At 45.3% G+C, this 26,611-nt stretch overlaps 1 protein-coding gene across 1 annotated transcript in view; it reads left to right on the forward strand.

Moving 5' to 3' along the window:
• The first annotated feature begins 4,236 nt into the window (after positions 1-4,236).
• Positions 4,237-26,611, forward strand: part of LOC136573459 (vomeronasal type-2 receptor 26-like) — a 30,511-nt gene continuing 8,136 nt past the window's right edge. The window contains exons 1-2 of the mRNA XM_066574749.1: positions 4,237-5,166; positions 5,299-5,422. Coding sequence (XP_066430846.1) covers positions 4,237-5,166; positions 5,299-5,422 — 1,054 coding nt within the window. The remainder of the gene's footprint in view (positions 5,167-5,298; positions 5,423-26,611) is intronic.

The raw sequence follows: 26,611 nt of genomic DNA on the forward strand, positions 1-26,611 counted from the left end.
ATTATTTAATTCTATGCGCAAAAGAATTAGCGTCCAAATTTTATGTACGTAATCAAATTCTCTCACTTCCTGATGTCATTTTATATAAAGGAAACGTTGCATGGTTACCTCCCCGTGGTATTTCCTGGGTAACGCAGAGAACTATGCAAAATGGTGAACATATTTTTTTTCCTCAGTATCCACGACTTCATAAGCTTTTCCGTGTGAACACCAGATAAACACCAGTACCAAATTAACTCGGGTGAAGCCGGGTATATCAGCTAGTTTCAAAAAAATACATTTAACAAAATTGTGGGAACAAAGATGCAGCAGATAAAGTAAAGCCATTGCCTGCAGCTGCTTTAAAGGAACCCCACATGTATTACTGTGTGCAGCTGTTATATATGGACCCCACATGTATTACTGTGTGCAGCTGTTATATATGGACCCCACGTGTATTACTGTGTGCAGCTATTATATATAGACCCCACGTGTATTACTGTGTGCAGCTGTTATATATGGACCCCATGTGTATTACTGTGTGCAGCTGTTATATATGGACCCCTCGTGTATTACTGTGTGCAGCTGTTATATATGGACCCCACATGTATTACTGTGTGCAGCTGTTATATATGGACCCCACGTGTATTACTGTGCGCAGCTGTTATATATGGGCCCCCCGTGTATTACTGTGCGCAGCTGTTATATATGGACCTCACGTGTATTACTGTGTACAGCTGTTATATATAGACCCCATGTGTATTACTGTGTGCAGCTGTTATATATGGACCCCACGTGTATTACTGTGTGCAGCTGTTATATATGGACCCCACATGTATTACTGTGTGCAGCCGTTATATATGGACCCCACATGTATTACTGTGTGCAGCTGTTATATATGGACCCTAAATGTATTACTGTGTGCAGCTGTTATATATGGACCCCTCGTGTATTACTGTGTGCAGCTGTTATATATGGACCCCACATGTATTACTGTGTGCAGCCGTTATATATGGACCCCACATGTATTACTGTGTGCAGCTGTTATATATGGACCCTAAATGTATTACTGTGTGCAGCTGTTATATATGGACCCCACGTATATTACTGTATGCAGCTGTTATATATGGACCCCACATGCATTACTGTGCGCACCTGTTATATATGGACCCCGCATGTATTACTGTGTGCAGCTGTTATATATGGACCCCACCGGTATTACTGTGTGCAGCTGTTATATATGGACCCCACCGGTATTACTGTGTGCAGCTGTTATATATGGACCCCGCATGTATTACTGTGTGCAGCTGTTATATATGGACCCCACATGTATTACTGTGTGCAGCTGTTATATATGGACCCCACGTGTATCACTGTGTGCAGCCGTTATATATGGACCCCACGTGTATTACTGTGTGCAGCTGTTATATATGGACCCCACGTGTATTACTGTGTGCAGCTATTATATATGGACCCCATATGTATTACTGTGTACAGCTGTTATATATGGACCCCACGTGTATTACTGTGTGCAGCTATTATATATGGACCCCACGTGTATTACTGTGCGCAGCTGTTATATATGGACTCCACATGCATTACTGTGTGCAGCTGTTATATATGGACCCCGCATGTATTACTGTGTGCAGCTGTTATATATGGACCCCACGTGTATTACTGTGTGCAGCTATTATATATGGACCCCATATGTATTACTGTGTGCAGCTGTTATATATGGACCCCACATGTATTACTGTGTGCAGCTGTTATATATGGACCCCACGTGTATTACTGTGTGCAGCTATTATATATGGACCCCACATGTATTACTGTGTGCAGCTGTTATATATGAACCCCACGTGTATTACTGTGTGCAGCTGTTATATATGGACCCCACATGTATTACTGTGTGCAGCTGTTATATATGGACCCCATGTGTATTACTGTGTGCAGCTGTTATATATGGACCCCACATGTATTACTGTGTGCAGCTGTTATATATGGACCCCACGTGTATTACTGTGCGCAGCTGTTATATATGGACCCTAGGTGTATTACTGTGTGCAGCTGTTATATATGGACCCCACATGTATTACTGTGCGCAGCTGTTACATATGGACCCCACATGTATTACTGTGTGCAGCTGTTATATATGGACCCCACGTGTATTACTGTGTGCAGCTATTATATATGGACCCCATATGTATTACTGTGTGCAGCTGTTATATATGGACCCCACGTGTATTACTGTGTGCAGCTGTTATATATGGGCCCCACATGTATCACTGTGTGCAGCTGTTATATATGGACCCCACATGTATTACTGTGTGCAGCTGTTATATATAGACCCCACATATATTACTGTGCGCAGCTGTTATATATGGACCCCACATGTATTACTGTGTGCAGCTGTTATATATGGACCCAACATATATTACTGTGTGCAGCTGATATATATGGATCCCACGTGTATTACTCTGTACAGTGACTTCATCAGCTTCACATGACAGATTTGATACAGAAATTCCGCTCCCTTCATCTAAATGTGGCACGCTCATGTAGAAACAATTCCTTTCCTCTCTGCATCCAGTTCTACAACGAGTCTCCAGCATGTGAGCGCACCCTTAGGCCGGCTTATTTCTGGAATAATTGTGTGCGTAATTACAAACACAAAATTTGCACTGGCGATACGCAGTGACTAGATACCATTAATTTCAATGGGTTCTCTCACGTGCACATTTCGGTGGCTCAAATAAATAACAAAAATTTAGCATTCTCTATATTCCTGTGCATTTGCACACCAAATGTCCCCATAGAAGTCAGTGGGGATGTGCAAATGCATGCACAATACGCTGGGAGATGCGTGAAAAAATGTGGAATTCCACAGGAAAAAAATAGCACATCTTGAACTTATTAGAATAATTAGCCATTCAAATTACTGGGGACATCGGTGATATTTTTTTTGCCTGCACAAATGCACATGCCTGCAGGATATACAGTAATGCACGTGCAAAAAAGCATTATTAATTCCACAAATACGCGGCGCTCATGCGCACACAGGCCTACGTTCATGTGAAGCTGGACTTAAGCCGCCTTTACATGGGTTGTAAATGCTGCAGAATTACCAGAGTGGGTTTAACTGCAGATTTTCTGCACCATTTGGGTGAGTTTCAAACAGGACAGATTTGCAGTGGGATTTCTCTGCTGACCCTCCGCACGGAAATTCTGCGGCATTTACAGCAGCAGCAAAGTAGATAACATTCTGAAAATGTCATCCACAGGTTATCCACAAATAACCTGCACAAAACCAATTCTGCAGCATGTCTGTTTTATTGCCGTTTCCACTGTGGAATTCACCGCTCCTCAGGGCTCAGTCAGACGGGTGTTTGTTTGCTGCACATCTCTTTGCGCAGAACGCAAATGCACAAAAACTTTGCGTGACCAAAGCGGGCATCACGCTGAAAAAAACGCACAAAGCTGTGTTTATGCGCACATAAAGTGCGCTGCCTGCAATCCCCTGCTACGGCTGTCAGAGCTACAGCAGGGGAGTCCTGGGATGTCAAACCCCTGGATGCTGTCACATCAAGGGGTTTCACTTTGTGGTCAGTGGGGCCAGCAGCAGCAGCGGCGGCCTCATTGACATACAGAATAGAACGCCATCCTCTGTCACAGCTGTGGCAGGGGACCACAATTCTATCCCATTGAATTCAATGGAGCCGCAGTGATTTTCTGGGAAGGACTTTTAATATGAGCTCTTCCCAGACATTCATCCCTAAAATCTGTAAAAAAAAAAATAAATAAAAAATAAATATATATATATACTCACCTCTCTGCAGCTGCCGGGGCTCAGGTGTGTCCAGCTGCTTCTTCTCCTGAACTGCTCTGAAGTACTTTCAGTACCTATCTTTGTGTGAATCTCGCTAGACAATGGGACATGTAATGTGAGGTTTCTGGCACCTTGCACAGCACACAGATGGGGTGTCCATGTGCCGTGTGATGTGTTCTGCATCCGAGACTCTCGGGCACAACTTGCTGCAGCACATCTAAATACACCCTAACAGAATATGTTTTGTATGTGGAGTTTTGGATCACCGGGAACGTCCTACTAACTAACTGACTGAGAACAGTCTGTACAAAATGATCTTAGTTTTCTTCTGTGTTTTGCAGATCAGCTATGGAGCCTCCGACCCCTCATTATCTGATAGACTCCTCTATCCTCACGTTTTCCGAATGGTCCAAAATTACCACATCCACAATATGGCGATCACCGAACTGCTGGAGCACTTTGGCTGGACCTGGGTTGGGATTATAGTATCGGATGATGAAACTGGAGAGGATGAGCTGCAGATACTAACAAAGTACATGAGAGAGCGCGGGATCTGTGCCGCCTTCACCATAACACTTACAAGTAAAAATTATAATAGGATTTTACAAGCTGTAAACGATCCACAAGTCACCATCCTTATAATGTGCGGGACCTTCTTTCCTCATATAATTGTTTTAATGGAATACTATGAATTTATATTTTCAGACACCACCTTCATACTTTCACCATCCTGGACCTCTACTGCTCCTAAAGGGTTTATTGAAGAGCTATTGGTATATAATGGAAGTCTAGCAGTGAAGTTTTCATCATTTTTTCCAGGTCTGGAGAATTTTAAAAAAATATACAGAAAACAAGATGATATGAACCAAATACAGTCTTACTGGAGATTGCTACATGATCTAGCTAAGAGTTATGATATAGATTCCTTCATATCAGACTATGTCATCAGTAAAGAGCACAACTACACTCAGAACTATACTGTACCAAATCTGACGGATAGCCTTACATCAGGGGTCGTCCCAAGACTGTATTCTGCAGTAGAAGTTCTGGCAAAAGCTCTACATGAAATGTTCTTATTTATAAAGGACAAATATGAAGAAAACTCAATAACTGGATTTTTACACTACAGACGGAAGTTACAGCACTACATACAAAGGATGAAGTCCTCACCGGATCCAATGAGGCCTTCATATTACTTTAATGAGCAGAGGGAAGCCATACATCCATATAAGATAATAAACTGGTTATATATAGAAAGGGCCATACAGGAGGTTGAAGTAGGGAATTATACTCCGTGGGCCGTCAGTGGTGAAAAGCTTCACATAAATCGGCAGTCTATAACATGGAAACACACAAAGGAGGTGAGAAGAGTTATATTATGTAGGTGATTATGTAAATCTTGTCCGCTCTATAACATCATTATATGGTTTACATCCTCTTATCATACATGTGTGTTTTATCTTTGTAGTAAAGGTTCTTGTCTTTTCCTACAGATCCCAGTATCCCGCTGCTCCGACCAATGTTCACCTGGAAGCAGAAAAAAGTCAAGAGAAACAATCCATGCCTGCTGCTATGACTGCGTCCCGTGTGCAGAAGGGGAGATATCCAATATAACCGGTATATCGTAGCATGAGCAGTAGGTGATGATAACAATGATTTACTAAAGGGTGCACATATGAAAGAAAAAATAAGTGAACCCTTTGGAATTATCAGTATTTCTGCAATCATTACTAATAAAATCTGTCGGGTCCAGACAAATAGAAAAACATAGTCAAACTAATCTAAAAACAATGATTTTCTACCATTCATATATTTTATTGTACACTTTAAATAAACAACCAGAATGTATGGAGAAAAAGTATGTGAACCTATAAATTTAAAATAAACCTGTCACCTCCCTACAACACCATAAAGTAAGTCCTGGTCCTGTTAGGGAGGTGACGGGGAGCCGGGTGATATATGTTTTTTATAGAGATGAGCGAGCATGCTCGGTAAGGTCAGTTACTCAAGTGAGCATCGCTCATCTCGAGTAACTGCCTTCTCGTCCAAGCGTGCTCGGGGTGCAGCAGGAGGCGGAGGGCGGCGGGGGAAAGCGGGGGGGGGGGGAGTGAGAGAGATTTCAGATGCATTGTTATCATCAGAGTAACTGACCTTACTGAGCGTGCTCGCTCATCGTTAATTTTATACTCACCTGCTCCCTGGTTCCTGCGTTTCTCAGCCCTGGAGTCACACAGTGAACTGAAATATCTTTTCAGACTGCCGTGTGTGCGTATAGACGTCTATGGGAGACAGCACAAACAGCAATCCAAAAAGAGTCCGCTATTTGTGTGCCGCATTGACGTCAGTAGCAGGAACAGAGTGTGTATAAAAAAATTTAATGACTGTGTCACATGCCTTAACAGCATCATAATTTAGTACACGATGTTGTAGGGAGGTGGCAGGTTTCCTTTAACCCCTTAGTGACTACCTCATAGATTTTTTACATTGTGCTTTGCTGAACTTTAATCCCCAGGGCACCAGGGCAATAAAAATATGCTTCCCCTGGGTATTAAAGCCCTGCAGGCTGTGGACGTGACAGCTCTCTGCTGTCAGTTACAGTAAGTAGCTGATATCTTGGAGCAGTCATGGGAGGCCACGGGAAGCCCCTCCTTATAACGCAATTGCTGGTATCTAGTGGGTACCGCCAATCACATTAAAGTGAATAAGTAAAATAAAGTAAAAGTTTCAGCTCCCCTTACGGATCGGAAACCTAAGCCGAGCTGATGATACTCATCTCCATTCTCCGTGATGTCCCATGGCGTTCTGGTCCTCCAGGACTTGACACCGGTATACTGCGAATGTGTGCCAGGCGTCATTACAATACATGCATGCGCAGAAGCCAAGGAAGCCTGGGAAACTTAAAAACTCCCTGCTTCTGGCTAGTATGAGTAGCTGAGAGCAGGGAGCTGCCATTGGGGACCACTGTATGAGGTTCCTAGTCACATGATCGCTGCTATCCAATGTATAAGAGCGATCATGTAAAAGTTAAAAAAAGTGTAAAAAAAAAAATGTATTTCCTCTCCCCACACAAATCATATAAAACTACATACCTAAGGCCCCCGTATTTATCAGTGGATGTTACCCGTGCTTCTGCGCATGTGCCCGTCGCCAAAATAGCAGACGCATGCACAAAAGCCGCAGATTGCTGGGGTAATAGAAAATTTCACTGATCATGACAACTGAACATTGCCGATAGGCTAGAGATTTCATGGAGGGCCACTGTACATGGTGCTTGGTCATGTAGTTCCTTCTATCCAAAGGATAATGGGGATCACATAAAAGTGAAAAAAAGTTAGTTTCACCTCCTGTCACGAATCTGATCCATGAGGGAAGGTGAAATTACTTACCTAAGGCCTACAGTGATCTCCCCCGATGTGATCCTCATCCGCAGACCTATCCCCAGCTTTGGCGCATGCACCCTTTGCCAAAATGACAGATGCAAAGCACGGAAGCTACGGATGGCCCAGGAAATTTAAAATCTCTTTGCTTCTGGCTACTAAAGGTAGTTGATAGCCTAGAACAGTGACCGAGGGCCGTGATGAGCGGTCTCCGGTCACGAGATTGCTGTTATCCAATGCATAATGTTGATCACGTAAAAGTTAAGACAGTTGAAGTTTGATGCTTTGTTCGGTTTGGGTCCCGTTGTGCATATGGACATAAGATTAGGGCCACAATGGATATGTTTCTGAACACAGGAGAAACAGGGGTATCCATTTTGGGGTGAAACTCTTCATTCATATATGTGCTGTACAAAAAAAACCCTATTTTTAGAATGATATAACTGCCCAAAAAATGAAAAACCATATTTCCTTTCTGCTTTGCTTAGATTCATTCAAAAACTGTGGGGTCAAAATACACAGTACACCCCTAGATGAATTCGTTAAGGGGTCTAGTTTTCAAAAACGGGGTTATTTGTGGGGGTTCTCCATCGTTTTGGTCACTCAAGGCTTCCACAAATGTGCAATGGGGCCTATAACGCTGTCATGCAAAATTTTTTGTTCTAAAAGCCACCGACTGCTCCTTTTGTTTTGGCCACCACAAGATTAGGACCATAACAGGTATGTTTCTCAACACAGGACAAACAGTGGAATCCATTTTGGCTGCAAATCCTCATTTTCATGCGCAGCATAGAAAAAAAAAAACTTTGGACCCCCTCGAGCACTGCAACATCTTTCCTGAGCACCGGTGTCCAGAACTCTACACAGTATTTCTTGTGAGGCCTGACAAGTGCCTTAACTAGTGGAAGAATAATATTCTCGCCCCTCATCCGTATACTTCTTTTAATGCACCCCAATACTTTATTAGCTTTCACAGCAGCTGACTGGCATTGATTGTTCCAGTTAAGTTAACAATCAAATAGTACATCCAGGTCTTTTTCCATATCACTTTTCCCGGGCAGTATCCCATTTAGTGTATATTGGTGACATCTGTTTCTCCTGCCCATGTGCATAACCTTATATTTATCAATATTGAATTACATTTGCCATTTTTTTACCCAAGCCACCAGTTTATCTAGGTCTTTTTGTAGCAGTACATTATTCTCTGTTGTATTAATTATCTTGCATAATTTTGTGTCATCTGCAAATATTAATATTTTACTGTGTAGTCCTCCTATCAGGTCATTGATAAATATATTGAACAGAATGGTGCCTAATACTGAACCCTGTGGCACCCCACTAGCAACAGTGGCCCAATCAGAGTAGGAATCATTTATTTACACCCACTGCTTTCTATCTCTGAGCCAGTTCCTCGCCCAGATACACACTTTTTTTCATCCAAACCGAGCTGTTTCATTTTACATACCAACCTATTATGCGGCACAGTGTCAAATACTTTAGGGAAATCCAGATATATGAGATCAATAGACTCTCCCAGGTCCAGCCTAGAACTTACTTCATCGTAGAAGCTGATCAAATTGGTCTGACATGATTGACCCGTCATAAACCCATGCTGATGAGGAGTTATGTTTTTTTTTTTTTTTCTTGAGGTAGTCGAGGATGACATCTCTCAGAAAGCCCTCAAATGTTTTTCCAATTATTGGAGTAAGACTTACCGGCCTGTAGTTACCTGGCTCTCTTTTAGACCCCTATTTATATATTGGAACCACACTGGCAATGCACCAGTCTAGTGGTACAACCCCGGTCTTAATAGTGTCCATAAATATAAAAAAAATAGTGGTCTAGCTATCATGTCCCTTAGTTCCCTTATAATCCTTGGGTGTATTTCATCCGGGCCCTGCGATTTAGAGGTTTTGATCCTCTTTAGCCGACTCTGCATTTTCTCCTGTGTTAGGCATGCAATATTTAGCGGGGGGGGGGGGGGGGGGTCGTTTTATTCACCTACATCTTGTGTGGCATTTCATTTTCATTCGTGAATACACTTGAAAAGAAACTATTTAATAGATTTGCCTTCCCCCAATGGTCTTCTATGGTTTCTTCTGCATTATTTGTTAGAGGGCCAGTGCTGTCAGTGCAAATCCTTTTACTGTTTATGTAATCGAAGAACAGTTTAGGATTATTTTGCTCCCTTTGGAGATCAGTCTTTCTACCTCTTCGTTAGCAATTTTGATCTTTTCCTTACATGATTTGTTTTTCCCCTGTATGATTTTAGAGTTTCTTTGCTGCCTTTTTGTTTTAGTAGTTTAAATCCTTTCTATTTTTCATTTATTGCCCCCCTTACAGTCTTGGTGAGCCACATTGGTTTCCTTTTACTTGCAGTTCTTATTTTTAAAGGGTATGAACTGTTCGCATGAGGTCATTAGAATGTTTTTAGACTTTTCTCATTTGTAGACTGTACTGCTATTTTTAAGGGCATTATCCCAATTAATTTTAGACATAGTAGTTCTGAGCTGATCAAATTTTGCTGTACTAAAGTTTAGTTTTTTTGTCACTCCCTGATTACGCTTCTTGTTGAATGACAGCTGGAAATTAATTATATTGTGGTCACTATTTCCCAAGTGTCCCTAAACTTGCAACCCCGAGATTCTGTCTGGTTCGTTAATAATAAGTCCAGAGTGGCCCTCCCTTTAGTTGTCTCCCACACAAGTTGGATAAGGTAGTTATCTTTAATTTTTCTTAAGAACTTATCATCCTTTGTGAGATTTGCAGGTTTCGACTTTCCATATTATATCCGGATAATTAAATATTGACCTTAGTAAAGGATTTCACAAAGTATCTCATACCATATCAAAATGATGGTATTCAATATGCAGTCCTAAACTCTCGCTCACGACCTGACCGTTGCAGGTTCAGTCCCAACATGGTTCAGGTAGCTGGCTCAAGGTTGATTCAGCCTTCCATGCACAAATTTTATCAGTCTGTTGGTACCACCTAAATAAAGTACAATATGTGGTGGAAAAACTGTCAGAATTACTTGGGTATGCAAAACCTTTGCTAAATTGTTAAATTGACACGTCAGATTTCCAAAATTTGGACTGGACTTAAGGCGCAAATAGGCTTGGTCACTTAATGGTTAATAAAATACAGATCCTCCTTTAGCAGCTATCATCACTAAACATGTCCAGGAGCTGCAAATAAGATTTGCAAACATCACTGAGTTAGAACATTTGGGTCATTTCATCCTGTAAATGTTTTTCAATTCATTAATACTTTTGAGTAGAGATGAGCAAGCACCAAAATGCTCGGGCGTTCGTTACTCGAACAGAACTTTTCGTAATGCTCGAGAGCTCATTTCGAGTAATGAACCCCATTGAAGTCAATGGAAGACTCAAGCAACCTCCGCATAGGGGAGGTTGCGTGAATCGCCTGAAAACATCAGAAAGTGATGGAAACTCCACAGAAATGGATAGGGAACAGCAGGGGCAGCATGCATTGATGCATCTGAGGCTCCCAGGTCGCACTATTAAGCCAAATAGTGGGCAAGAGCCTGGTGGTCACCCCCCAAACAATTTACTGGGTCCAAATCCTTATCAGCAAGGCACACGCGCTGGAACATCTTAGCTAAGCACTATACTAGGTGCGACCAAGGCCAATCACCGCCTGTGGGTGACACCACTGCTTCTTCTCCTGGGTTACATACTGGCATTGCTGTCCATCCCCTCCCCCCCCCCCCCCCGCATCAGCTGACCTTATGCCTTCCGCGCCTTGGATGAGGATGAATCAGAAACACATACTGCAGGGGGTTGGCAGCGCCTGCCAGTGACACTCTTTGAAAGTGTGGCAGATAGCCTACAATGCTGATGAGAATTGATGAGAAATTGGCGTATGATCATAATTCACATCCTGTGCCACCTTTGTCACAAAATTGTCAGGAGCCGCAAACGTGGGCATAAAGGGAGCTGAGTTGTCAGTAATTCTACACATCTCCACAATGCAGTAGTGTAGACTAACACCAAAGATTGGTTTGAAGCAGGAGGTGTCGCAAAGGCAGCCACCACAGGTATACAGTGACCCTGTGAAAGTCTCATTAAATAACTTGCGCTTCCTGGGAATGCTCCAATCCAGTATCTTGGATAATGTGGTAATTTATAACACGAGAGGGCATAGGCGAACCCCTCAAAGCTTTCAGTAGGAAGTGTATAGGCGGACCCCTCAAATCTTTCAGTAGCAAGTCTATAGGCAATTGCCTCAGACCCCTAAAACATTTCTGTAGCAAGAGTATAGGCAAAACTCCCAGACCATTTTGCAGCAAGTGTATAAGTAGCCCCCTGAAACATTCGCGTAGCAGGAGTACAGGCGTACACCTGAAAAACATTTCTGTAGCAAGAGTATAGGTGAACCCATCAAACCTTTCTGTAGCAAGTGTATAGGCAGACGCCTGAAACATTTCTGTAGCAAGAGTGTCGGCGGACCTCTAAAACATTTCTGTAGCAAGACTATAGGCGAATCCCTCAAACCTTTCAGTAGCAAGTGTATAGGCGGAGCCCTCAAACATTTCTGTAGCAAGAGTATAAGCGAACCCCTGAAACTTTTCTGTAGCAAGAGTATAGGCGGACCCCTCAAACCTTTCAGTAGCAAGTGTATAGGCCATCTCCTCAGCAGTTCTGCAGCAAGTGTATAGGCGGACCCCTGAAACATTTCTGTAGCAAGAGTATAGGTGAACCCCTCAGACCTTTCTGCAGTACATATATAGGTGAACACTTCAAACGCTTCAGTAGCAAAAGTATAGGTGACCCCCTGAAAAACATTTCTGTTGCAAAAGTATAGTCGAACCCCTCAAACCTTTCAGTAGCAAATGTATAGGCAATCCCCTATACACCTAAAATATTTATGTAGCAAGAATATAGGTGGACCCCTAAAACATTTCTTTAGCAAGAGTACAGGCGAACCCCTGAAAAACATTTTTTTAGCAAGAGTATAGGTGAACCCCTCAAACTTTTTAGTAGCAAGTATAAAGGCGGACCCCTCAAACATTTGTGTAGCAAGTGTATAGGCGGACCCCTGAAAAAACATTTCTGCAGCAAAAGTATAGGCGAACCCCTCAAACCTTTCAATAGCCGGTGTATTGGCGAACCCCTCAAACCTTTCCGTAGCAGGTGTATAGGCGGACCCATGAGACGTTTCTGTAGCAAGAGTATAGGCGAACCCATCAGACCTTTCTGAAGCAAGTATATAGGTAAATACTTCAAACATTTCTGTAGCAAGAGTATAGGTGAAACCCTCAAACGTTTCAGTAGCAAGAGTATAGGTGGGCACCTGAAATATTTCTGTGGCAAGAGTATAGGCAGACCCCTCAAACCTTTCAATAGCAAATGTATAGGCGAACCCCTTAAACATTTCTGTAGCAAAGGTATAGGAAAACCCCTCAAACCTTTCTGTAGCAAGTGTATAGTCGGACCCCGGAAACATTTGTGTAGCAAGAGTAGAGGTGGACCCCTGAAACATTTGTGTAGCAAGAGTAGAGGTGGACCCCTGAAACATTTCTACTACAAGAGTATAGGCAAACTCCTTAGACCTTTCTGCAGCAACTGTATAGGCGGACCACAGACATTTTTTTTAGCAAGAGTATAGGTGGAATCCTGAAACATTCCTGAAGCAAGACTATAGGTGGACGCCTGAAAAACATTTCTTTAGCAAGAGTACAGGCGAAGCTCTCAAACCTTTCTGTAGTAAGTGTATAGGCAGACCCCTGAAACATTTCTGTAAAAAGCGTATAGGGGGACCCCTAAAAAACATCTCTGTAGCAAGTGTATAGGCGGACACCTGAAACACTTCTGTAGCAAGAGTATAGGCAAATCCCTCAAACCTTTCTGCAACAAGTGTATAGGCAATCCCCTCAGACCTTTGTGCAGCAAGTGTATAGGCGGACACCTGAAGCACTTCTGTGGCAAGAGTATAGGTGAACCCCTGAAAAACATTTCTGTAGAAAAAATATAGGCAGACCCCTCAAACATTTCTGTAGCAAGAGTATAGGTGAACCCCTCAAACCTTTATGCAGCAAGTGTATAGGCGGACCCCTCAGACCTTTCTGCAGCAAGTATATAGGTGAAAACTACAAACATTTCTGTAGCAAGATTATAGGCGAACCCCTCAAAACTTTCAGTAGCAAGTGTATAGGTGGACCCCTGAAACATTTCTGTAGCAAGAGTATAGGCGAACCCCTCAAACCTTTCTGTAGCAAGTGTATGAGTAGACCACTAAAACATTTCTGTACCAAGAGTATAGGCGAATTCCTGAAGAACCTTTCTGTAGCAAAAGTATTGGCAAACCCCTCAAACCTTTCTAAGGCAAGTGTATAGGCGGACCACTGAAACATTTCTGTAGCAAGAGCATAGGCGAACCCCTCAGACCTTTCTGCAACAAGAGTATAAGTGGACCTCTGAAGCATTTCTGTAGCAAGAGTATAGGCAAACCCCTCAAACCTTTCTGCAGCAAGTATATAGGTGAACACTTCAAACATTTCTGTAGCAAGAGTATAAGCGAACACCTCAAACCTTTCTGTAGCAAGTGTATAGGTGGACCCCTTAAACATTTCTGTAGCAAAAGTATAGGCGAGCACCTCAAAACTTTCTGTAGCAAGTGTATAGGCGGACCCCTGAAACGTTTCTGTAGCAAGAGTATAGGCGAACCCCTCAGACCTTTCTGCAGTACATACATAGTTGAACACTTCAAACACTTCAGTAGCAAAAGTATAGGTGACCCGCTGAAAAACATTTCTGTTGCAAAAGTATAGTCGAACCGCTCAAACCTTTCAGTAGAAAATGTATAGGCAATCCCCTATACACCTAAAATATTTATGTAGCAAGAATATAGGTGGACCCCTGAAACATTTCTTTAGCAAGAGTACAGGCAAACCCCTAAAAAACATTTCTTTAGCAAGAGTATAGATTAACCCCTCAAACATTACCGTAGCTATGGTATAAACGGACCTCTAAAAAATTTCTGTAGCAAGAGTATAGGCAAACCCCTCAGACCTGGGGGCGTGGCCTGACCGCGGAGTAAGATGGCCGCATAGAGTTTGTGCTCCATCTCCACGGCACACATATAGGCACCTAACAGCCGCTATCTGCACAGAAAATGGGCAAGCTCAGCAAGGAAAAGACTGGGGATCACGCAGGGACCCCCCGCCTCGCTCGGGGCCAGTCCGACATGCAGCGGTTCCTCAAGGAGAGAAGTGCCCGTTCTCCTCATGCTGCAGGCAAGATGGCGCCGGCGGCTGCAGCGGCGCTGGGCTCGGCGCGGGAGGGAGAGAGCTCCTCCGAGGGAGAAGAGGACGAACCACCATCAAAAGGTTTCATGAGAGAACTCCTGGCAACATCCATGGGGCCCTTGCTAGCAGAGTTAACAGCCATTAAGGAGGAAGTAAGGAGTATGGGGAGGAGGGTGGAGGATCTGGAGGGCTCCACTGCCAGCATTGCGAACCACACAGGAGATCTGGCAGCGGCAGTTAAAGAGCAACATACACACTTAAACAGGGCGCTCCTCATGCAGGAGGATTTGGAAAATAGGAGCCGCCGTAATAATGTGCGTATAAAGGGGCTGCCGGAGTCCTGGGCTAATGAGACACTGCACAAAGTCACAGTGGAGATATTCACAGGACTGCTAGGTGAGGACAGAGCATCAAAGATCTCAATAGAGAGGGTGCACAGAGCTCTGAGACCCCTGCCAGCCCCGGCGGACCCCCCAAGGGACATATTGTGCAAACTCCTGTCCTTCCCTGATGCGGTAGCAGTTTTAAATGCGGCACGCAGCACTAGAAGCCTCCAATATGAGGGCACAGATATTCAAATATTTCAAGATCTCTCGCCAACCACCCTAGCCAAGCGCAGACTGTTGCGCCCCCTGCTGGAGGCCCTGAAATCCAAGAATATTAAATACGCTTGGCTGTTTCCTTTTGGATTGGGAGTGACCCACAAAGGCAAGAGACTTAATATACGCTCCCCAGAGGACCTCCAGGAGTGCTGGCACCACTTGGGTCTGGAACCCATAGACCTCCCCAACTGGCTTCCCCTGCCGGAATTCCCAACTCTCCCTAACCTACCTACACAGGAGGCCTGGCGTACGGTTACATCCTCAAAGTCTCCCCGTGGCAAACAGCGAAGGAAGCAGAGAGAGGAGAATGCATCGGGCGAAACCTGAATTTCTCGGACGATCGTCCTCTGTACTAAAAGGAGCTGAACAGCATAACCGAGTCCATACGAACGACACTTTCCCCTCGACTTATCAGGAGAACTTTTTTCCGAAAGAACTGAGGGCTTCCACATGCTGGACTCTACCGGCGGATCTATGGATCTTCACGACAAAGCCGGTCTTTTTCTGTCTCTAACCTTCTAAAGCGGGACTCTCCCCCCTTCCCATTTTTCTACCCAATTGCAGGTGCCTAATCTGTGCCTCCCCCGATCAGGCAATAGTTAACACCTTTAGTTAATTTTTTTCAAAATTGTCTTTTACTTCTTTTTTCTCGCTCACCCCACTTTTACGGCTGTGCTCCAGAGTTTTGGGGAGCCACCCCGTAAACCCGCAACATTTAAGCACTACTGAAGATATTTTTCATTGAGATTGTTATTAACCTTGTTTACACCTTTCTTTCCATACCCCTTCTCTCCTGGTCCTCTCCTCCCCCCTCCCCTACCACATAACAGATAGCAGGTAACAAACCACCACAGACAACAACCCCTGAAAGGGCGGAATAGCCGGCGGTGACAGTACCGTCCTTGATAACACCCACGTGTATAGTGAGGTAACTTGACTGTCTAATATATACTCCTTTCCTTTTGGTCGTAAGGTTACATCGGCTGGTTAAGAGCTATAATGGACATTCCAAGGGTCGCGAAGCCATGGAGAGTCACGTCCTTCAACGTCCGGGGCCTGAATACTCCTCAGAAAAGGTACAGTGTCTCACACATGATCAGAAAATTCAGCACAAAAATACTCTTACTTCAAGAGACACACTTTAAAGCGGACAATAGCTATCATCTCCCAGGGGGACTCTTTCCCCAGTGCTTCCATAGCACACATCCCACCTCCGCTTCAAAGGGTGTATCTATTATGTTCCACAGGTCCGTCACATTCTCCCTGAAGGCCAAATATTCAGATGAAATGGGAAGGGTTTTATACCTAAAAGGGTCCATCGAAAACAAAAAGCTAACGATAGCGAATTTGTATGCCCCCAATTCAAATCAAGTAGGCTGGCTGGTCGAGCAATTAAACACTCTGAAAGAATTTGCAGAGGGACCAATTGTGCTAGGAGGAGACTTTAATGTTTTCCTTAACCCTACACTAGACTCGTCAAAAGGCAGGTCGTGGATCGCTCAAAGACAGGTCAGTAGGCTTATTAAAACACTCCAAGAGATGGGGGTCGTGGACGCATGGCGAATACTCAATCCCTCGACAAAAGACTTCACCTTCTTTTCTCAGGTCCATACATCCTTTCAGAGGCTGGACCACTTGTTTGTCTCGCATGATATCCTGACAAGGGTAAAGGGGGCTAAAATAGAACCTATAACCATCTCAGATCATGCCCCAATACATATTGACCTTAGCCTAACCACAGAGGGGCACAAGGAATGGATCTGGAGACTTAATCCTTCCCTGCTAGACTCCGGGCCGGAGACGGACCGCCTCTCGTGTATGCTGGAGGAATTTTTCCAAATAAATGACACCGGCGACCTCGATTTTCCGGTCGTATGGGAGGCACACAAGGCGTACATGAGGGGCCTGTTCATTTCCCTAGGTTCCAAAAATAAAAAGCAACAACAGCTTGAGATAGATAACCTTTTATTCAAAATCGCAAAAGCAGAGCGCCACTCCAAACTATCCCTAGCCACAAGCAGCTTAGAAGAATTAACTGAGTTGAGACGAGAGCTCAAATCCAGGCTAGACTCCAAATACAACAAAAAGCACTTGTACCTTAAATACAAGTTCTATGCACATGGCAACAAAGGGAGCAAACTACTCTCATCCATGATCAAGAAGGCCAGAACTAAAAATCATATCTCAGCCATTAAAGACCACACAGGGACACTTAAATCGTCATCAAAAGAAATAGCAGAGGCCTTTCAAAGATTTTATACAGAGCTTTACAACCTGAATGACTCGAATCCTAATATAAACCCCATCTGTAACAAAGAGCAAATTGACCACTTTCTAAGATCAGTAGACCTCCCCAAGATAAAGGACTCAGAGGCTCAAGCCTTAGCACTTCCCATTACCCTGCAAGAAGTAGAGGATCTAATAAAAAACAGCCCCACGGGTAAGAGCCCTGGCCCTGACGGCTATCCAGTCCAATATTACAGGACCTTTAAGGAGACACTGGCCCCTAGACTAAAAGACCTAATGAATGCCCTCATGTCGGGCAAGCCATTACCCAAACAAGCACAGGAGGCTCATATAGCGCTCATCCACAAGGAGAACAAAAACCCGGAGCTCTGTGGCAGTTACAGGCCCATCTCCCTTATCAATGTGGACGTCAAATTTTGGGCAAAACTATTAGCCAAAAGAATTGAAAACCTTATCCCCTCTCTGATAGATAAAGAACAAGCGGGCTTCGTTAAGAATAGGGAGGGCAGGGATAATTGCTACAGATTGCTCCACGCTATCAGATATGCTCAAACACATAATATAGAGTTGGCTTTTGTGGGGACAGACGCTGAGAAGGCGTTCGATAGGGTGAGCTGGACCTACATGGAGAGAGTGTTGATCTCTTTTAATTTCCCACCTTCCTTCCTTGCTGCTATTTTTTCCTTATATAAGGAACCATACGCAAGGTTGAAAGTCAATAACTTACTCTCGCCGCCATTTGACATCAGGAACGGCACTCGTCAGGGCTGCCCGCTCTCCCCGACCCTTTTCATCCTTTCGCTGGAACCTCTACTGAGGAATATTAGAGCGGACTCAGGGATCAGTGGACTGAGAGTTGGTTCAACTAATCTAAATACGGCCGCTTTTGCGGACGATATTATGTTCGTTATTTCCGAACCAGAAAAGGGAATTCCCAACCTGATTACCCTCCTGAACTATTTTGGAAACATATCAAACTTTAAGATAAACTACTCGAAGTCCACTATCCTAAACATCTCCATCCCACTGGAGCGTAGTCACCGTATCAGGTCCAGCTCACCCTTCGAATGGTCGGACACTTCAATAGATTATCTTGGCATAAAAATCACCAAAAAAACAGAAGACCTATTCAGTGCCAATTTTATACCCCTGCTATCCCAAATCAAATTACTTCTACAGAAATATGACATACCGCTTGCTTCATGGTTTGGCAGGAAAAACATCCTAAAAACGTACGTCTTACCGCAAATACTCTATAAATTGAGAATGCTACCTATCCATCTCCCACAGTCCTTCTTTAAAGCTCTACGCGCAGCCTTTACAGGGTATACATGGAGACGGAAAAGACCGAGGCTAGCCTTCAGCTTAATGACCAAAAGGAAAACCGAGGGAGGGATTGGCTTGCCATGCGTCCACGACTTTTATCAAGCAGTTCAAATCAGATATTGGATAGACCTTACCTCCCCATCTGGAGATAGTCTACTTCAATCTTTGGCCAGGGGAAACGAGGAAGACACCTTGCTCGAGGACCTTTGGTATCCTGCTAAAAAAGTTTACAGAGCTAAAAATTTTAACCCATTACTACGTGGCCCTTGCGAGACCTGGGACAAACTCAGGCAGATTCTAGCGCCAGATATTTCCCCTGTAGCGCCATTAAGCATTATAAGCAAACATCTAGGCAGATCGACCGATAGGGATGTTAGAGCCCTCTGGAGGAAATTTACCCCCCTGAGAGTAAAAGAATGGCAAGTTATTGCCCACAAACAACCCAATGAGATCTTAGACACCCTAGCGCCACAGCTCTCTCTTTCTTTCCTACAAAAGGCGCACATACTCCAGGCTTTCAAGGAGCTCCAGAAAACATTCAAATCCACTAGACCAGAAACTCCATTTGAGAAAATTCTGGTCAGCGAACAGTCCAGGCACAAATCTATATCTATAATTCGCAACAAGATTCTCAACCCAGAGAAATCTTACAAGCCGGCCTTCTTGTCCTCTTGGGAGAGAGAACTCAAAATCTCTCTCACCACATCAGATATTAAGTCAATTCTACAAACTGCCTTTGGCCTTTCACCCTGCATTCTGCTCCAGGAAAGCCATTATAAAATCTTGGTCCGCTGGTATAGAACGCCACAGTGGCTTTTCACACATAAATTAGCGGACCATGACAAATGTTGGAGGTGCAACGTGGAAACGGGCTCTTACGCCCATATCTGGTGGGAATGTAGGAAGCTGTCCAGGTTCTGGAGGGGGCTGGAAGGGGAGTTACATCGCCTAAAACCCAATTTTCAGATCACACCGGAAGCTCTATTTCTTTGGAGACCCTCAGCAAATTTCCACCCCCTGAGGGATAGACTACTAGCCTTTTTACTATGGCTACAAAAAGAACCTCCTACGCTGGCGGCCTGGAAGTTAAGAGTAGACTCCATATACAACATGGAGGAACTACACAGTTGGAATAAGGGAACGCATGAGCAATTCATAACCACCTGGCACCCCTGGAGGCAAATAAATACAAATTAAATTCTACCCTTTCTTTGGCCGATGGGAGAAGTGGCAATTGTGACCCCACCCGAACATCACAACCTACCCACACCTACCTAGCCCTCCAACATTGGAGGGTTTGGCCCGGACGGATGAAGGACAACCATGGCTCGATACACTGGCAATATAGTGGCGATGCGACCAGCGGAATACACATCTTAAAGAAAGCTCCCTGGAAAAGGAGCTACTTTACCGGAAAGATAGTCAGGTAACCATAGTCCAAAATAGCCTGTTATATCTGTTTCTCAAGACCCCCTACCCCTTTTCCCGATCTTTCCCCCCCCCCCTTTCCCCCCCCCCCATACTCCCCCCATACCTCTTTAATGTCTTTACATTTGAGATTGCTATGTTTTATTCACTCATGAAGATGTGGAGTTGTCTCTGTCGCAACGCATCGGCATTCAGAGGCGCCACTGGAGCCAAGTGAAACTTAACCATATTCTTAGAACCGCGTACTTGAGATATAGATATCGGACGCTGACTTGAGTGGTTATGTAAAAGGTTGACATATGATGTGTGATGTTTGACTATATTGTTCATGGAAAACTCAATAAAATTTGTTTTAAAAAAAAAAAAAAAACCCCTCAGACCTTTCTGCAGCAAATGTATAGGCGGACCCCTGAAACATTTCTGTACCAAGAGTATAAGTGGACCACTGAAACATTTCTGTAGCAAGAGTATAGGCGGACCCCTCAAACCTTTTAGTAGCAAGAGTATAGGCGGACTCCTGAAACATTTCTGTAGCAAGAGTACAGACGGACCCCATAAAAACATATATGCAGCAAGAGTATAGGCGAACCCCTCAAACATTTCCATAGCAAGTTTATAGGCGGACCCCTTAAGAATTTCTGCAGCAAGTGAATAGGTAAACCCCTGAAACATTTCTGTAGCAAGAGTATAGGTAAACCCCTGAAACATTTCTGTAGCAAGAGTATAGGCGAACCCCTCAAACATTACCGTAGCTACTGTATAGCCGGACCCCTAAAAAAAATTTTGTAGCAAGAATATAGGCGAACCCCCCAAACCTTTCTGCAGCAAGTGTATAGGCGGACCCCTGAAATATTTCTATAGCTAGAGTATAGGCGGACCCCTGAAACTTTTCTGTATCATGAGTATAGGCGAACTCCTCAAACTTTTCAGTAGCCAGTGTATAGGAGGACCCCTGAAATATTTCTGTAGCAAGAATATAGGCAGACCCCTGAAACATTTCAGTAGCAAGAGTAAAGGCAAGCCCCCAGACCGTTCTGCAGCAAGTGTATAGGCAGAACCATAAAATATTTCTGTAGCAAGAGTATTGGTGAACCCCTCAAACCTTTCTGTAGCAAGTGCATAATTGAACGCTTCAAACATTTCTGTAGCAAGAGTATAAGTGAACCCCTTAAACATTTCTGTAGCCAGGTTATAAGCAGACCCCTAAAAAACATATATGTAGCAAGAGTATAGGCAAACCGCGCAGACCTTTCTGCAGCAAGTGTATAGGCGGACCCCTGAAACATTTCTGTAGCAAAAATATAGGCAAACCCCTCAGACCTCTCTGCAGCAAGTGTATAGGCGGAGCCTTGAAATATTTCTGTAGCAAGAGTATAGGTGGAACCCTGAAACATTTCTGTAGCAAGAGTATAGGTGAACCCCTCAAACCTTTCAGTAGCAAATGTATAGGCAGACCCCTCCAACATTTTTGTAGCAACAGTATAGGCGGACCCCTGAAAAACATTTATGTAGCAAGAGTATTGGCGAACCTCTCAAACCTTTCAGTAGCAGGTGTATAGGTGGACCCCTGAAACATTTCTGAACCAAGAGTATAGGCAGACACTTGAAAAACATTTCTGTAACAAGGCTATAGGCTCAAATCTTTCTGCAGCAAGTGCATAGGTGAACCCTTCAAACATTTTTTTAGCAAGAGTATAGGCTAACCCCTCAAACCTTTCAGTGGCAAGTGTATAAGTGGACCCCTGAAATATTTCTGTAGCAAGAGTATAGGCGGACACCAGAAAAGCGTCTCTTTAGCAAGAGTATAGGCTAACCCAAGTGTATAGGCGGACGCCTGACACAATTCTGTAGCAAGAGTAGAGGCAAGCCCCTCAAACCTTTCTGCAGCAAGTGTAGAGGTGGATCCATGAAACATTTCTGTAGCCAGAGTATAAGCGGACCCCTGAAACACATTTCTGTAGCAAGAGTATAGGTGAACCCCTCAAACATTTCTGTAGCAAGAGTATAGTCAAACCCTTCAGACCTTTCTGCAGCAAGAGTATAGATACTGCTTGTTGTTGCTTCAATTGTAACACAGCTTGGGGGCAGCCCTCTAAAAAAAAGGGTTTTAAAAGAGCCTTTTGGCATGCAGAAAAATGGCACTTCAGCGTGATGACATGCTGTTTGAGGAGGAAGAGGAGGAGTAATATCCGAGAGGGATAGACCAAGCTACTTCTCCCCTTTTTTGGGGTGATAGAGGATGCATTTTTCTCCAGTTGCAGCAAAAAGAATCTTTATGATCAGCTGCTTTCCACTGGTAAAGAAGAGAAGTCTGTGGAAATCCAGCATTTGTTCATCTTTATGAGTGTAAGCTTGTCGGTGCTGTCAGTCGACAGGTGGGTACTCTTATCCGTGATGATTCCCCCAGCTGCACTAAACACCCTCTCTGACAAGACACTAGCGGCAGGGCAGGCCAGCACCTTCAGGGCATACAACGCACGTTTGGCCACATGTCCAGCTTTGAAACGCAATAGTTGTATGGAGCAGAGGCATCACGGAGGACGGTGGTACGATCGGCTGCGTACTCCCTCACCATCTTTTTACAGTACTCCCTCCGACTCAGCCTTGACTGGGGATTGGTGACAGTCTTGCTGGGGAGCCATAAAGCTGGCAAAGGCCTTGGAGAGTGTTCTGTGGCCTGCGCTGGACATGCTACCTGATCCCCGCGCCTCCCCTACTAGTTGGCCCTCAGAACTGCATCTTCTGCCACTAGCGCTGTCAGATGGGAACTTTAGCATCACTTTTTCCACCAGGGTCCTGTGGTATTGCATCACTCTTGTACCCTTTTCCTCTTTGGGAATGAGAGTGGAAAGGTTCTCATTATACGCCCAGTAATCCACGTTGACCATAGTGCGTCTAACGCGAAAGTCACGAGAAAGGAAGCCAAACATGAAGTCAGCCATGTGTGCCAGGGTACCACTATGCAAGACATGGCTGTCCTCACTAGGAAGATGACTTTCAGGATACTCTTCCTCCTCCTCCTCCTCCACAGCCCATACACGCTGAATAGATGAGAGGCAAGTAGCATGGGTATCCTCTGTAGTGTGCCCAGCTGTCTTTTCCCCCTCCTCCTTCTGCTCCTCCCCCTCCTCCTCCTCCAAAAAGCGCTGAGATATAAACATGAGGATGGTCTGGCTATCAAGTGACATACTTTCATCCCCCATCTCCTGTTCCAACTGCAAAGCATCGGCCTTTATGCTTTGCAGCGAACTTCTCAGCAGGCATAGCAGCGGGATGGTAACTCTAATGATTGCAGCATCGCCTCTCACCATCTGGGTAGACTCCGCAAAGTTTCCGAGGACCTGGCAGATATCTCCCATCCAGGCCTACTCCTCAGTAAAAATTGAGGAGGCTGACTACCACTACGCTGCCCATGTTGGAGTTGCTATTCCACTATTGCTCTAAGCTGCTCGTACAGCCTGGCCAACATGTGCAGCGTAGAATTCCACCATGTGGGCACGTCGCACAGCAGTCGGTGCTCTGGCAAATTAAACCGATGTTGCAGGGTCCTCAGAGTGGCAGCGTCCATGATGGACTTGCGGAAATGTGCGCAGATGCGGCCCACCCTGTCGAGCAAGTCTGACAAGTGAGGGTAGTTTCTAAAAAAACGCTGAACCACCAGATTGAAGACATGTGCCAGGCATGGCACTTGTGTGAGGCTGCCGAGCTGCAGAGCCGCTACCAGGTTACGGCCGTTGTCACACACAACCATGCCCGGTTGGAGGCTCAGCGGCAAAAGCCAGAGGTCGGTCTGCTCTGTCAGACCCTGCAACAGTTCGGGGGCCATGTGCCTCTTGTCACCTAAGCTGATTAGTTTCAGCATCGCCTGCTGATGCTTGCCCACCGCTGTGTTTCCGTGCCGCGCCATACCGATCGCTGGCGACGTGCTGCTCACATTTCTTTATTGAGAGGTAAAGGTTGCATAGGAGGAGGAGGAAGGTTTAGAGGAGGTGGCATAAACCGTCACAGATACCAGCACCGAGGAAGGATCCGCTATTCTGGGTTTGGGTAGAATGTGAGCGGTCCCAGGCTCTAACTCGGTCCCAGCCTCCACCAAATTCACTCAATGTGCCGTCAGGGAGATATAGTGGCCCTGCCCGCCAGTACTTGTCCACGTGTCCATGGTTAAGTGGACCTTCCTTGTAACCGCGTTGGTGAGGGCACGATTGATGTTGCGGGAGACGTGCTGGTGTATTGCTGGGACGGCACACTGGGAAAAGTAGTGGCGAGTGGGGACCGATTAGCGCGGGACCGCCGCCGCCATCATGTTTTTGAAAGCCTCCGTTTCCACAAGCCTGTATGACAGCATCTCCAGGCTGATTAATTTGCCAATGTGCACATTTAAAGCTTGTGCATGCGGGTGCGTGGCGGTGTATTTGCGCTTTCTCTCTAACAATTGTGCTAGCGACAGCTGAACGCTGCGCTGAGAGACATTGCTGGATGGAGTGGAGGACAGTGGAGGCGCTCGTGCCTTGGTCCTGAGAGGGGGGTTGGATCTGAGTGGCAGGTTGGGGCACAGAGGAAGAGGCAGTGGTGTGACCCGGAGGTGGTGAATGGCCTTCGTCCCACCTTGTGGGGTGCTTGGCCATCATATGCCTGTGCATGCTGGTGGTGGTGAGGCTGGTAGTGGTGGCTCCCTGGCTGATCTTGGTGCGACACAGGTTGCACACCACTGTTCGGCGGTCGTCCGCACTCTCACTGAAAAACATCCACACCTTTGAACACCTAGCTCTCTGCACGGAGGCTTGGCGCGAGGGGGTGCTTTGGGAAACAGTTTGGGGATTCTTTGCTCTAGTCCTGCCTAGTCCTGCCTCTACCCCTGGCTACTCCACTGCCTCTTCCAAGCTGTCCTGCTGCTGCACTTGCCCCCCCCCCTCTGAAGCCCTGTCCTCAGTAGGCTTAGCAAACCAGGTGGGGTCAGTCACCTCATCGTCCAGTTGCTCTTCCTCTGAATCCTCTGTGCGCTCCTCCCTCGAACTTAATGCCCTTGCTACTACCTCACTGATAGACAACTGTGTCTCATCATCATCATCCTCCTCACCCACTGAAAGCTCTTGAGACAGTTGCTGGAAGTCCCCAGGCTCATCACTCGGACTCCGGGAACTTTACAAAGATTGGGCATTGGTCATGACAAACTCCTCAGGTGAGAGAGGAACCTGTTTTTCCCACCCATGGCAGGGACCCGAGAACAGTTCCTGGGAGTCTGCCTGCTCATCAGAATGTCATTTTCATGGAGTGAGGAGACTGGAAGGAAGGGGGAGCAGCAGCCAGAGGATTCAGAGTTGCAGTCCCTAAGCTGGGAGTAGTGGACTGCGTAGAAGACTGGGTGGTCGATACATTGCTGGATGCATTTTCTGCCATCCATGACAGGACCTGCTCGCACTGCTCTGTTTGTAATAAAGGTCTACCACGTGGACCCATAAATTGTGATATAAAGCTGGGGACCCCAGAAACTTGCCTCTCTCCTAATCCTGCAGCAGTCGGCTGTGATTCACCTGGACCAGGAACTCGGTCTATGCCCACACCCTCACTTGGACGTCCGCATCCACGTCCATGCCCTCGACGCTCACCCCTACTCTTCATCATGGCTGATTACGAATAGAGCAGGGGCCAAATAAATTACCCAACTATACAGCACTGACAACTGGGCCTTAATTCAAGACTTGTAGATAGCTGAGACTCTATGCTGTGACTAGAAAAAAGTTACCCGCTGTCTTGCGCTGATACCTAGGGGTAATTTACTGCTTGCAGAAACTTGTAGATTATAGAGGCTGTGTGGAGTGGGAGAAGACTCTAAAGCCAGTGGATAGTGCTGGTAACTGCGGCGATCTCAACCCCACCAAGGAAAGGGTATTGTGAGATGCTCTGCACAGCGGCTGAGCGAAAATACTTTGCAGTGGCCCCGGTAATATTACAGTACTGTTTAGCGGTGAGACCGCTGTCTAATTCACTGCAGACAGAGAATGGTATAAATAAGTATGTTTCCAGCAGGCTAGGAATTATTTGTGTGCACTTTCACGGTGAGAGCGGTATTTTACTGCACACTCCAGACAGAAATAAATAATTCGGAAGGCTGTAAACAGGCCTAGCTGCGTAATACAAAAATGGACGCACTACAACTCCCAGCAGCCACCAAGTAAAATGCACACGGTCAGATATAGCCCTAAGATGGACCGTTGGGGTTCTTGAAAACAGGATCCTACACTAGAGGCTACCACCCACTTGCGTTAGCGATTTGCAATATTTTAGCGCTGCAATAGAGCGCTAAAAACATTCTAGTTTGAAACAAATGAGTTGTAATGTGGCTATGCACATTTGCGATTTTCTTTCGCAGCGCGGGCGCCATTTTTTTCCGATTGCGACTGCCCTATATTAGTGCGATGTCCGATTTTTCCCTCGCCCATGCAAGTCAATGGGTGCCGTAAAAGTGCACCGCACATCGCAGAATCGCATGCGCGACTGCGTTGCGATTGCGCTGTGATTTTTTCCTCTCAGGCAAGGAGGAGGGGAAGGGCAC

The sequence above is a fragment of the Eleutherodactylus coqui genome, chromosome 7 (genome assembly GCF_035609145.1).
Source record: "Eleutherodactylus coqui strain aEleCoq1 chromosome 7, aEleCoq1.hap1, whole genome shotgun sequence".
Classification (NCBI taxonomy): domain Eukaryota; kingdom Metazoa; phylum Chordata; class Amphibia; order Anura; family Eleutherodactylidae; genus Eleutherodactylus; species Eleutherodactylus coqui.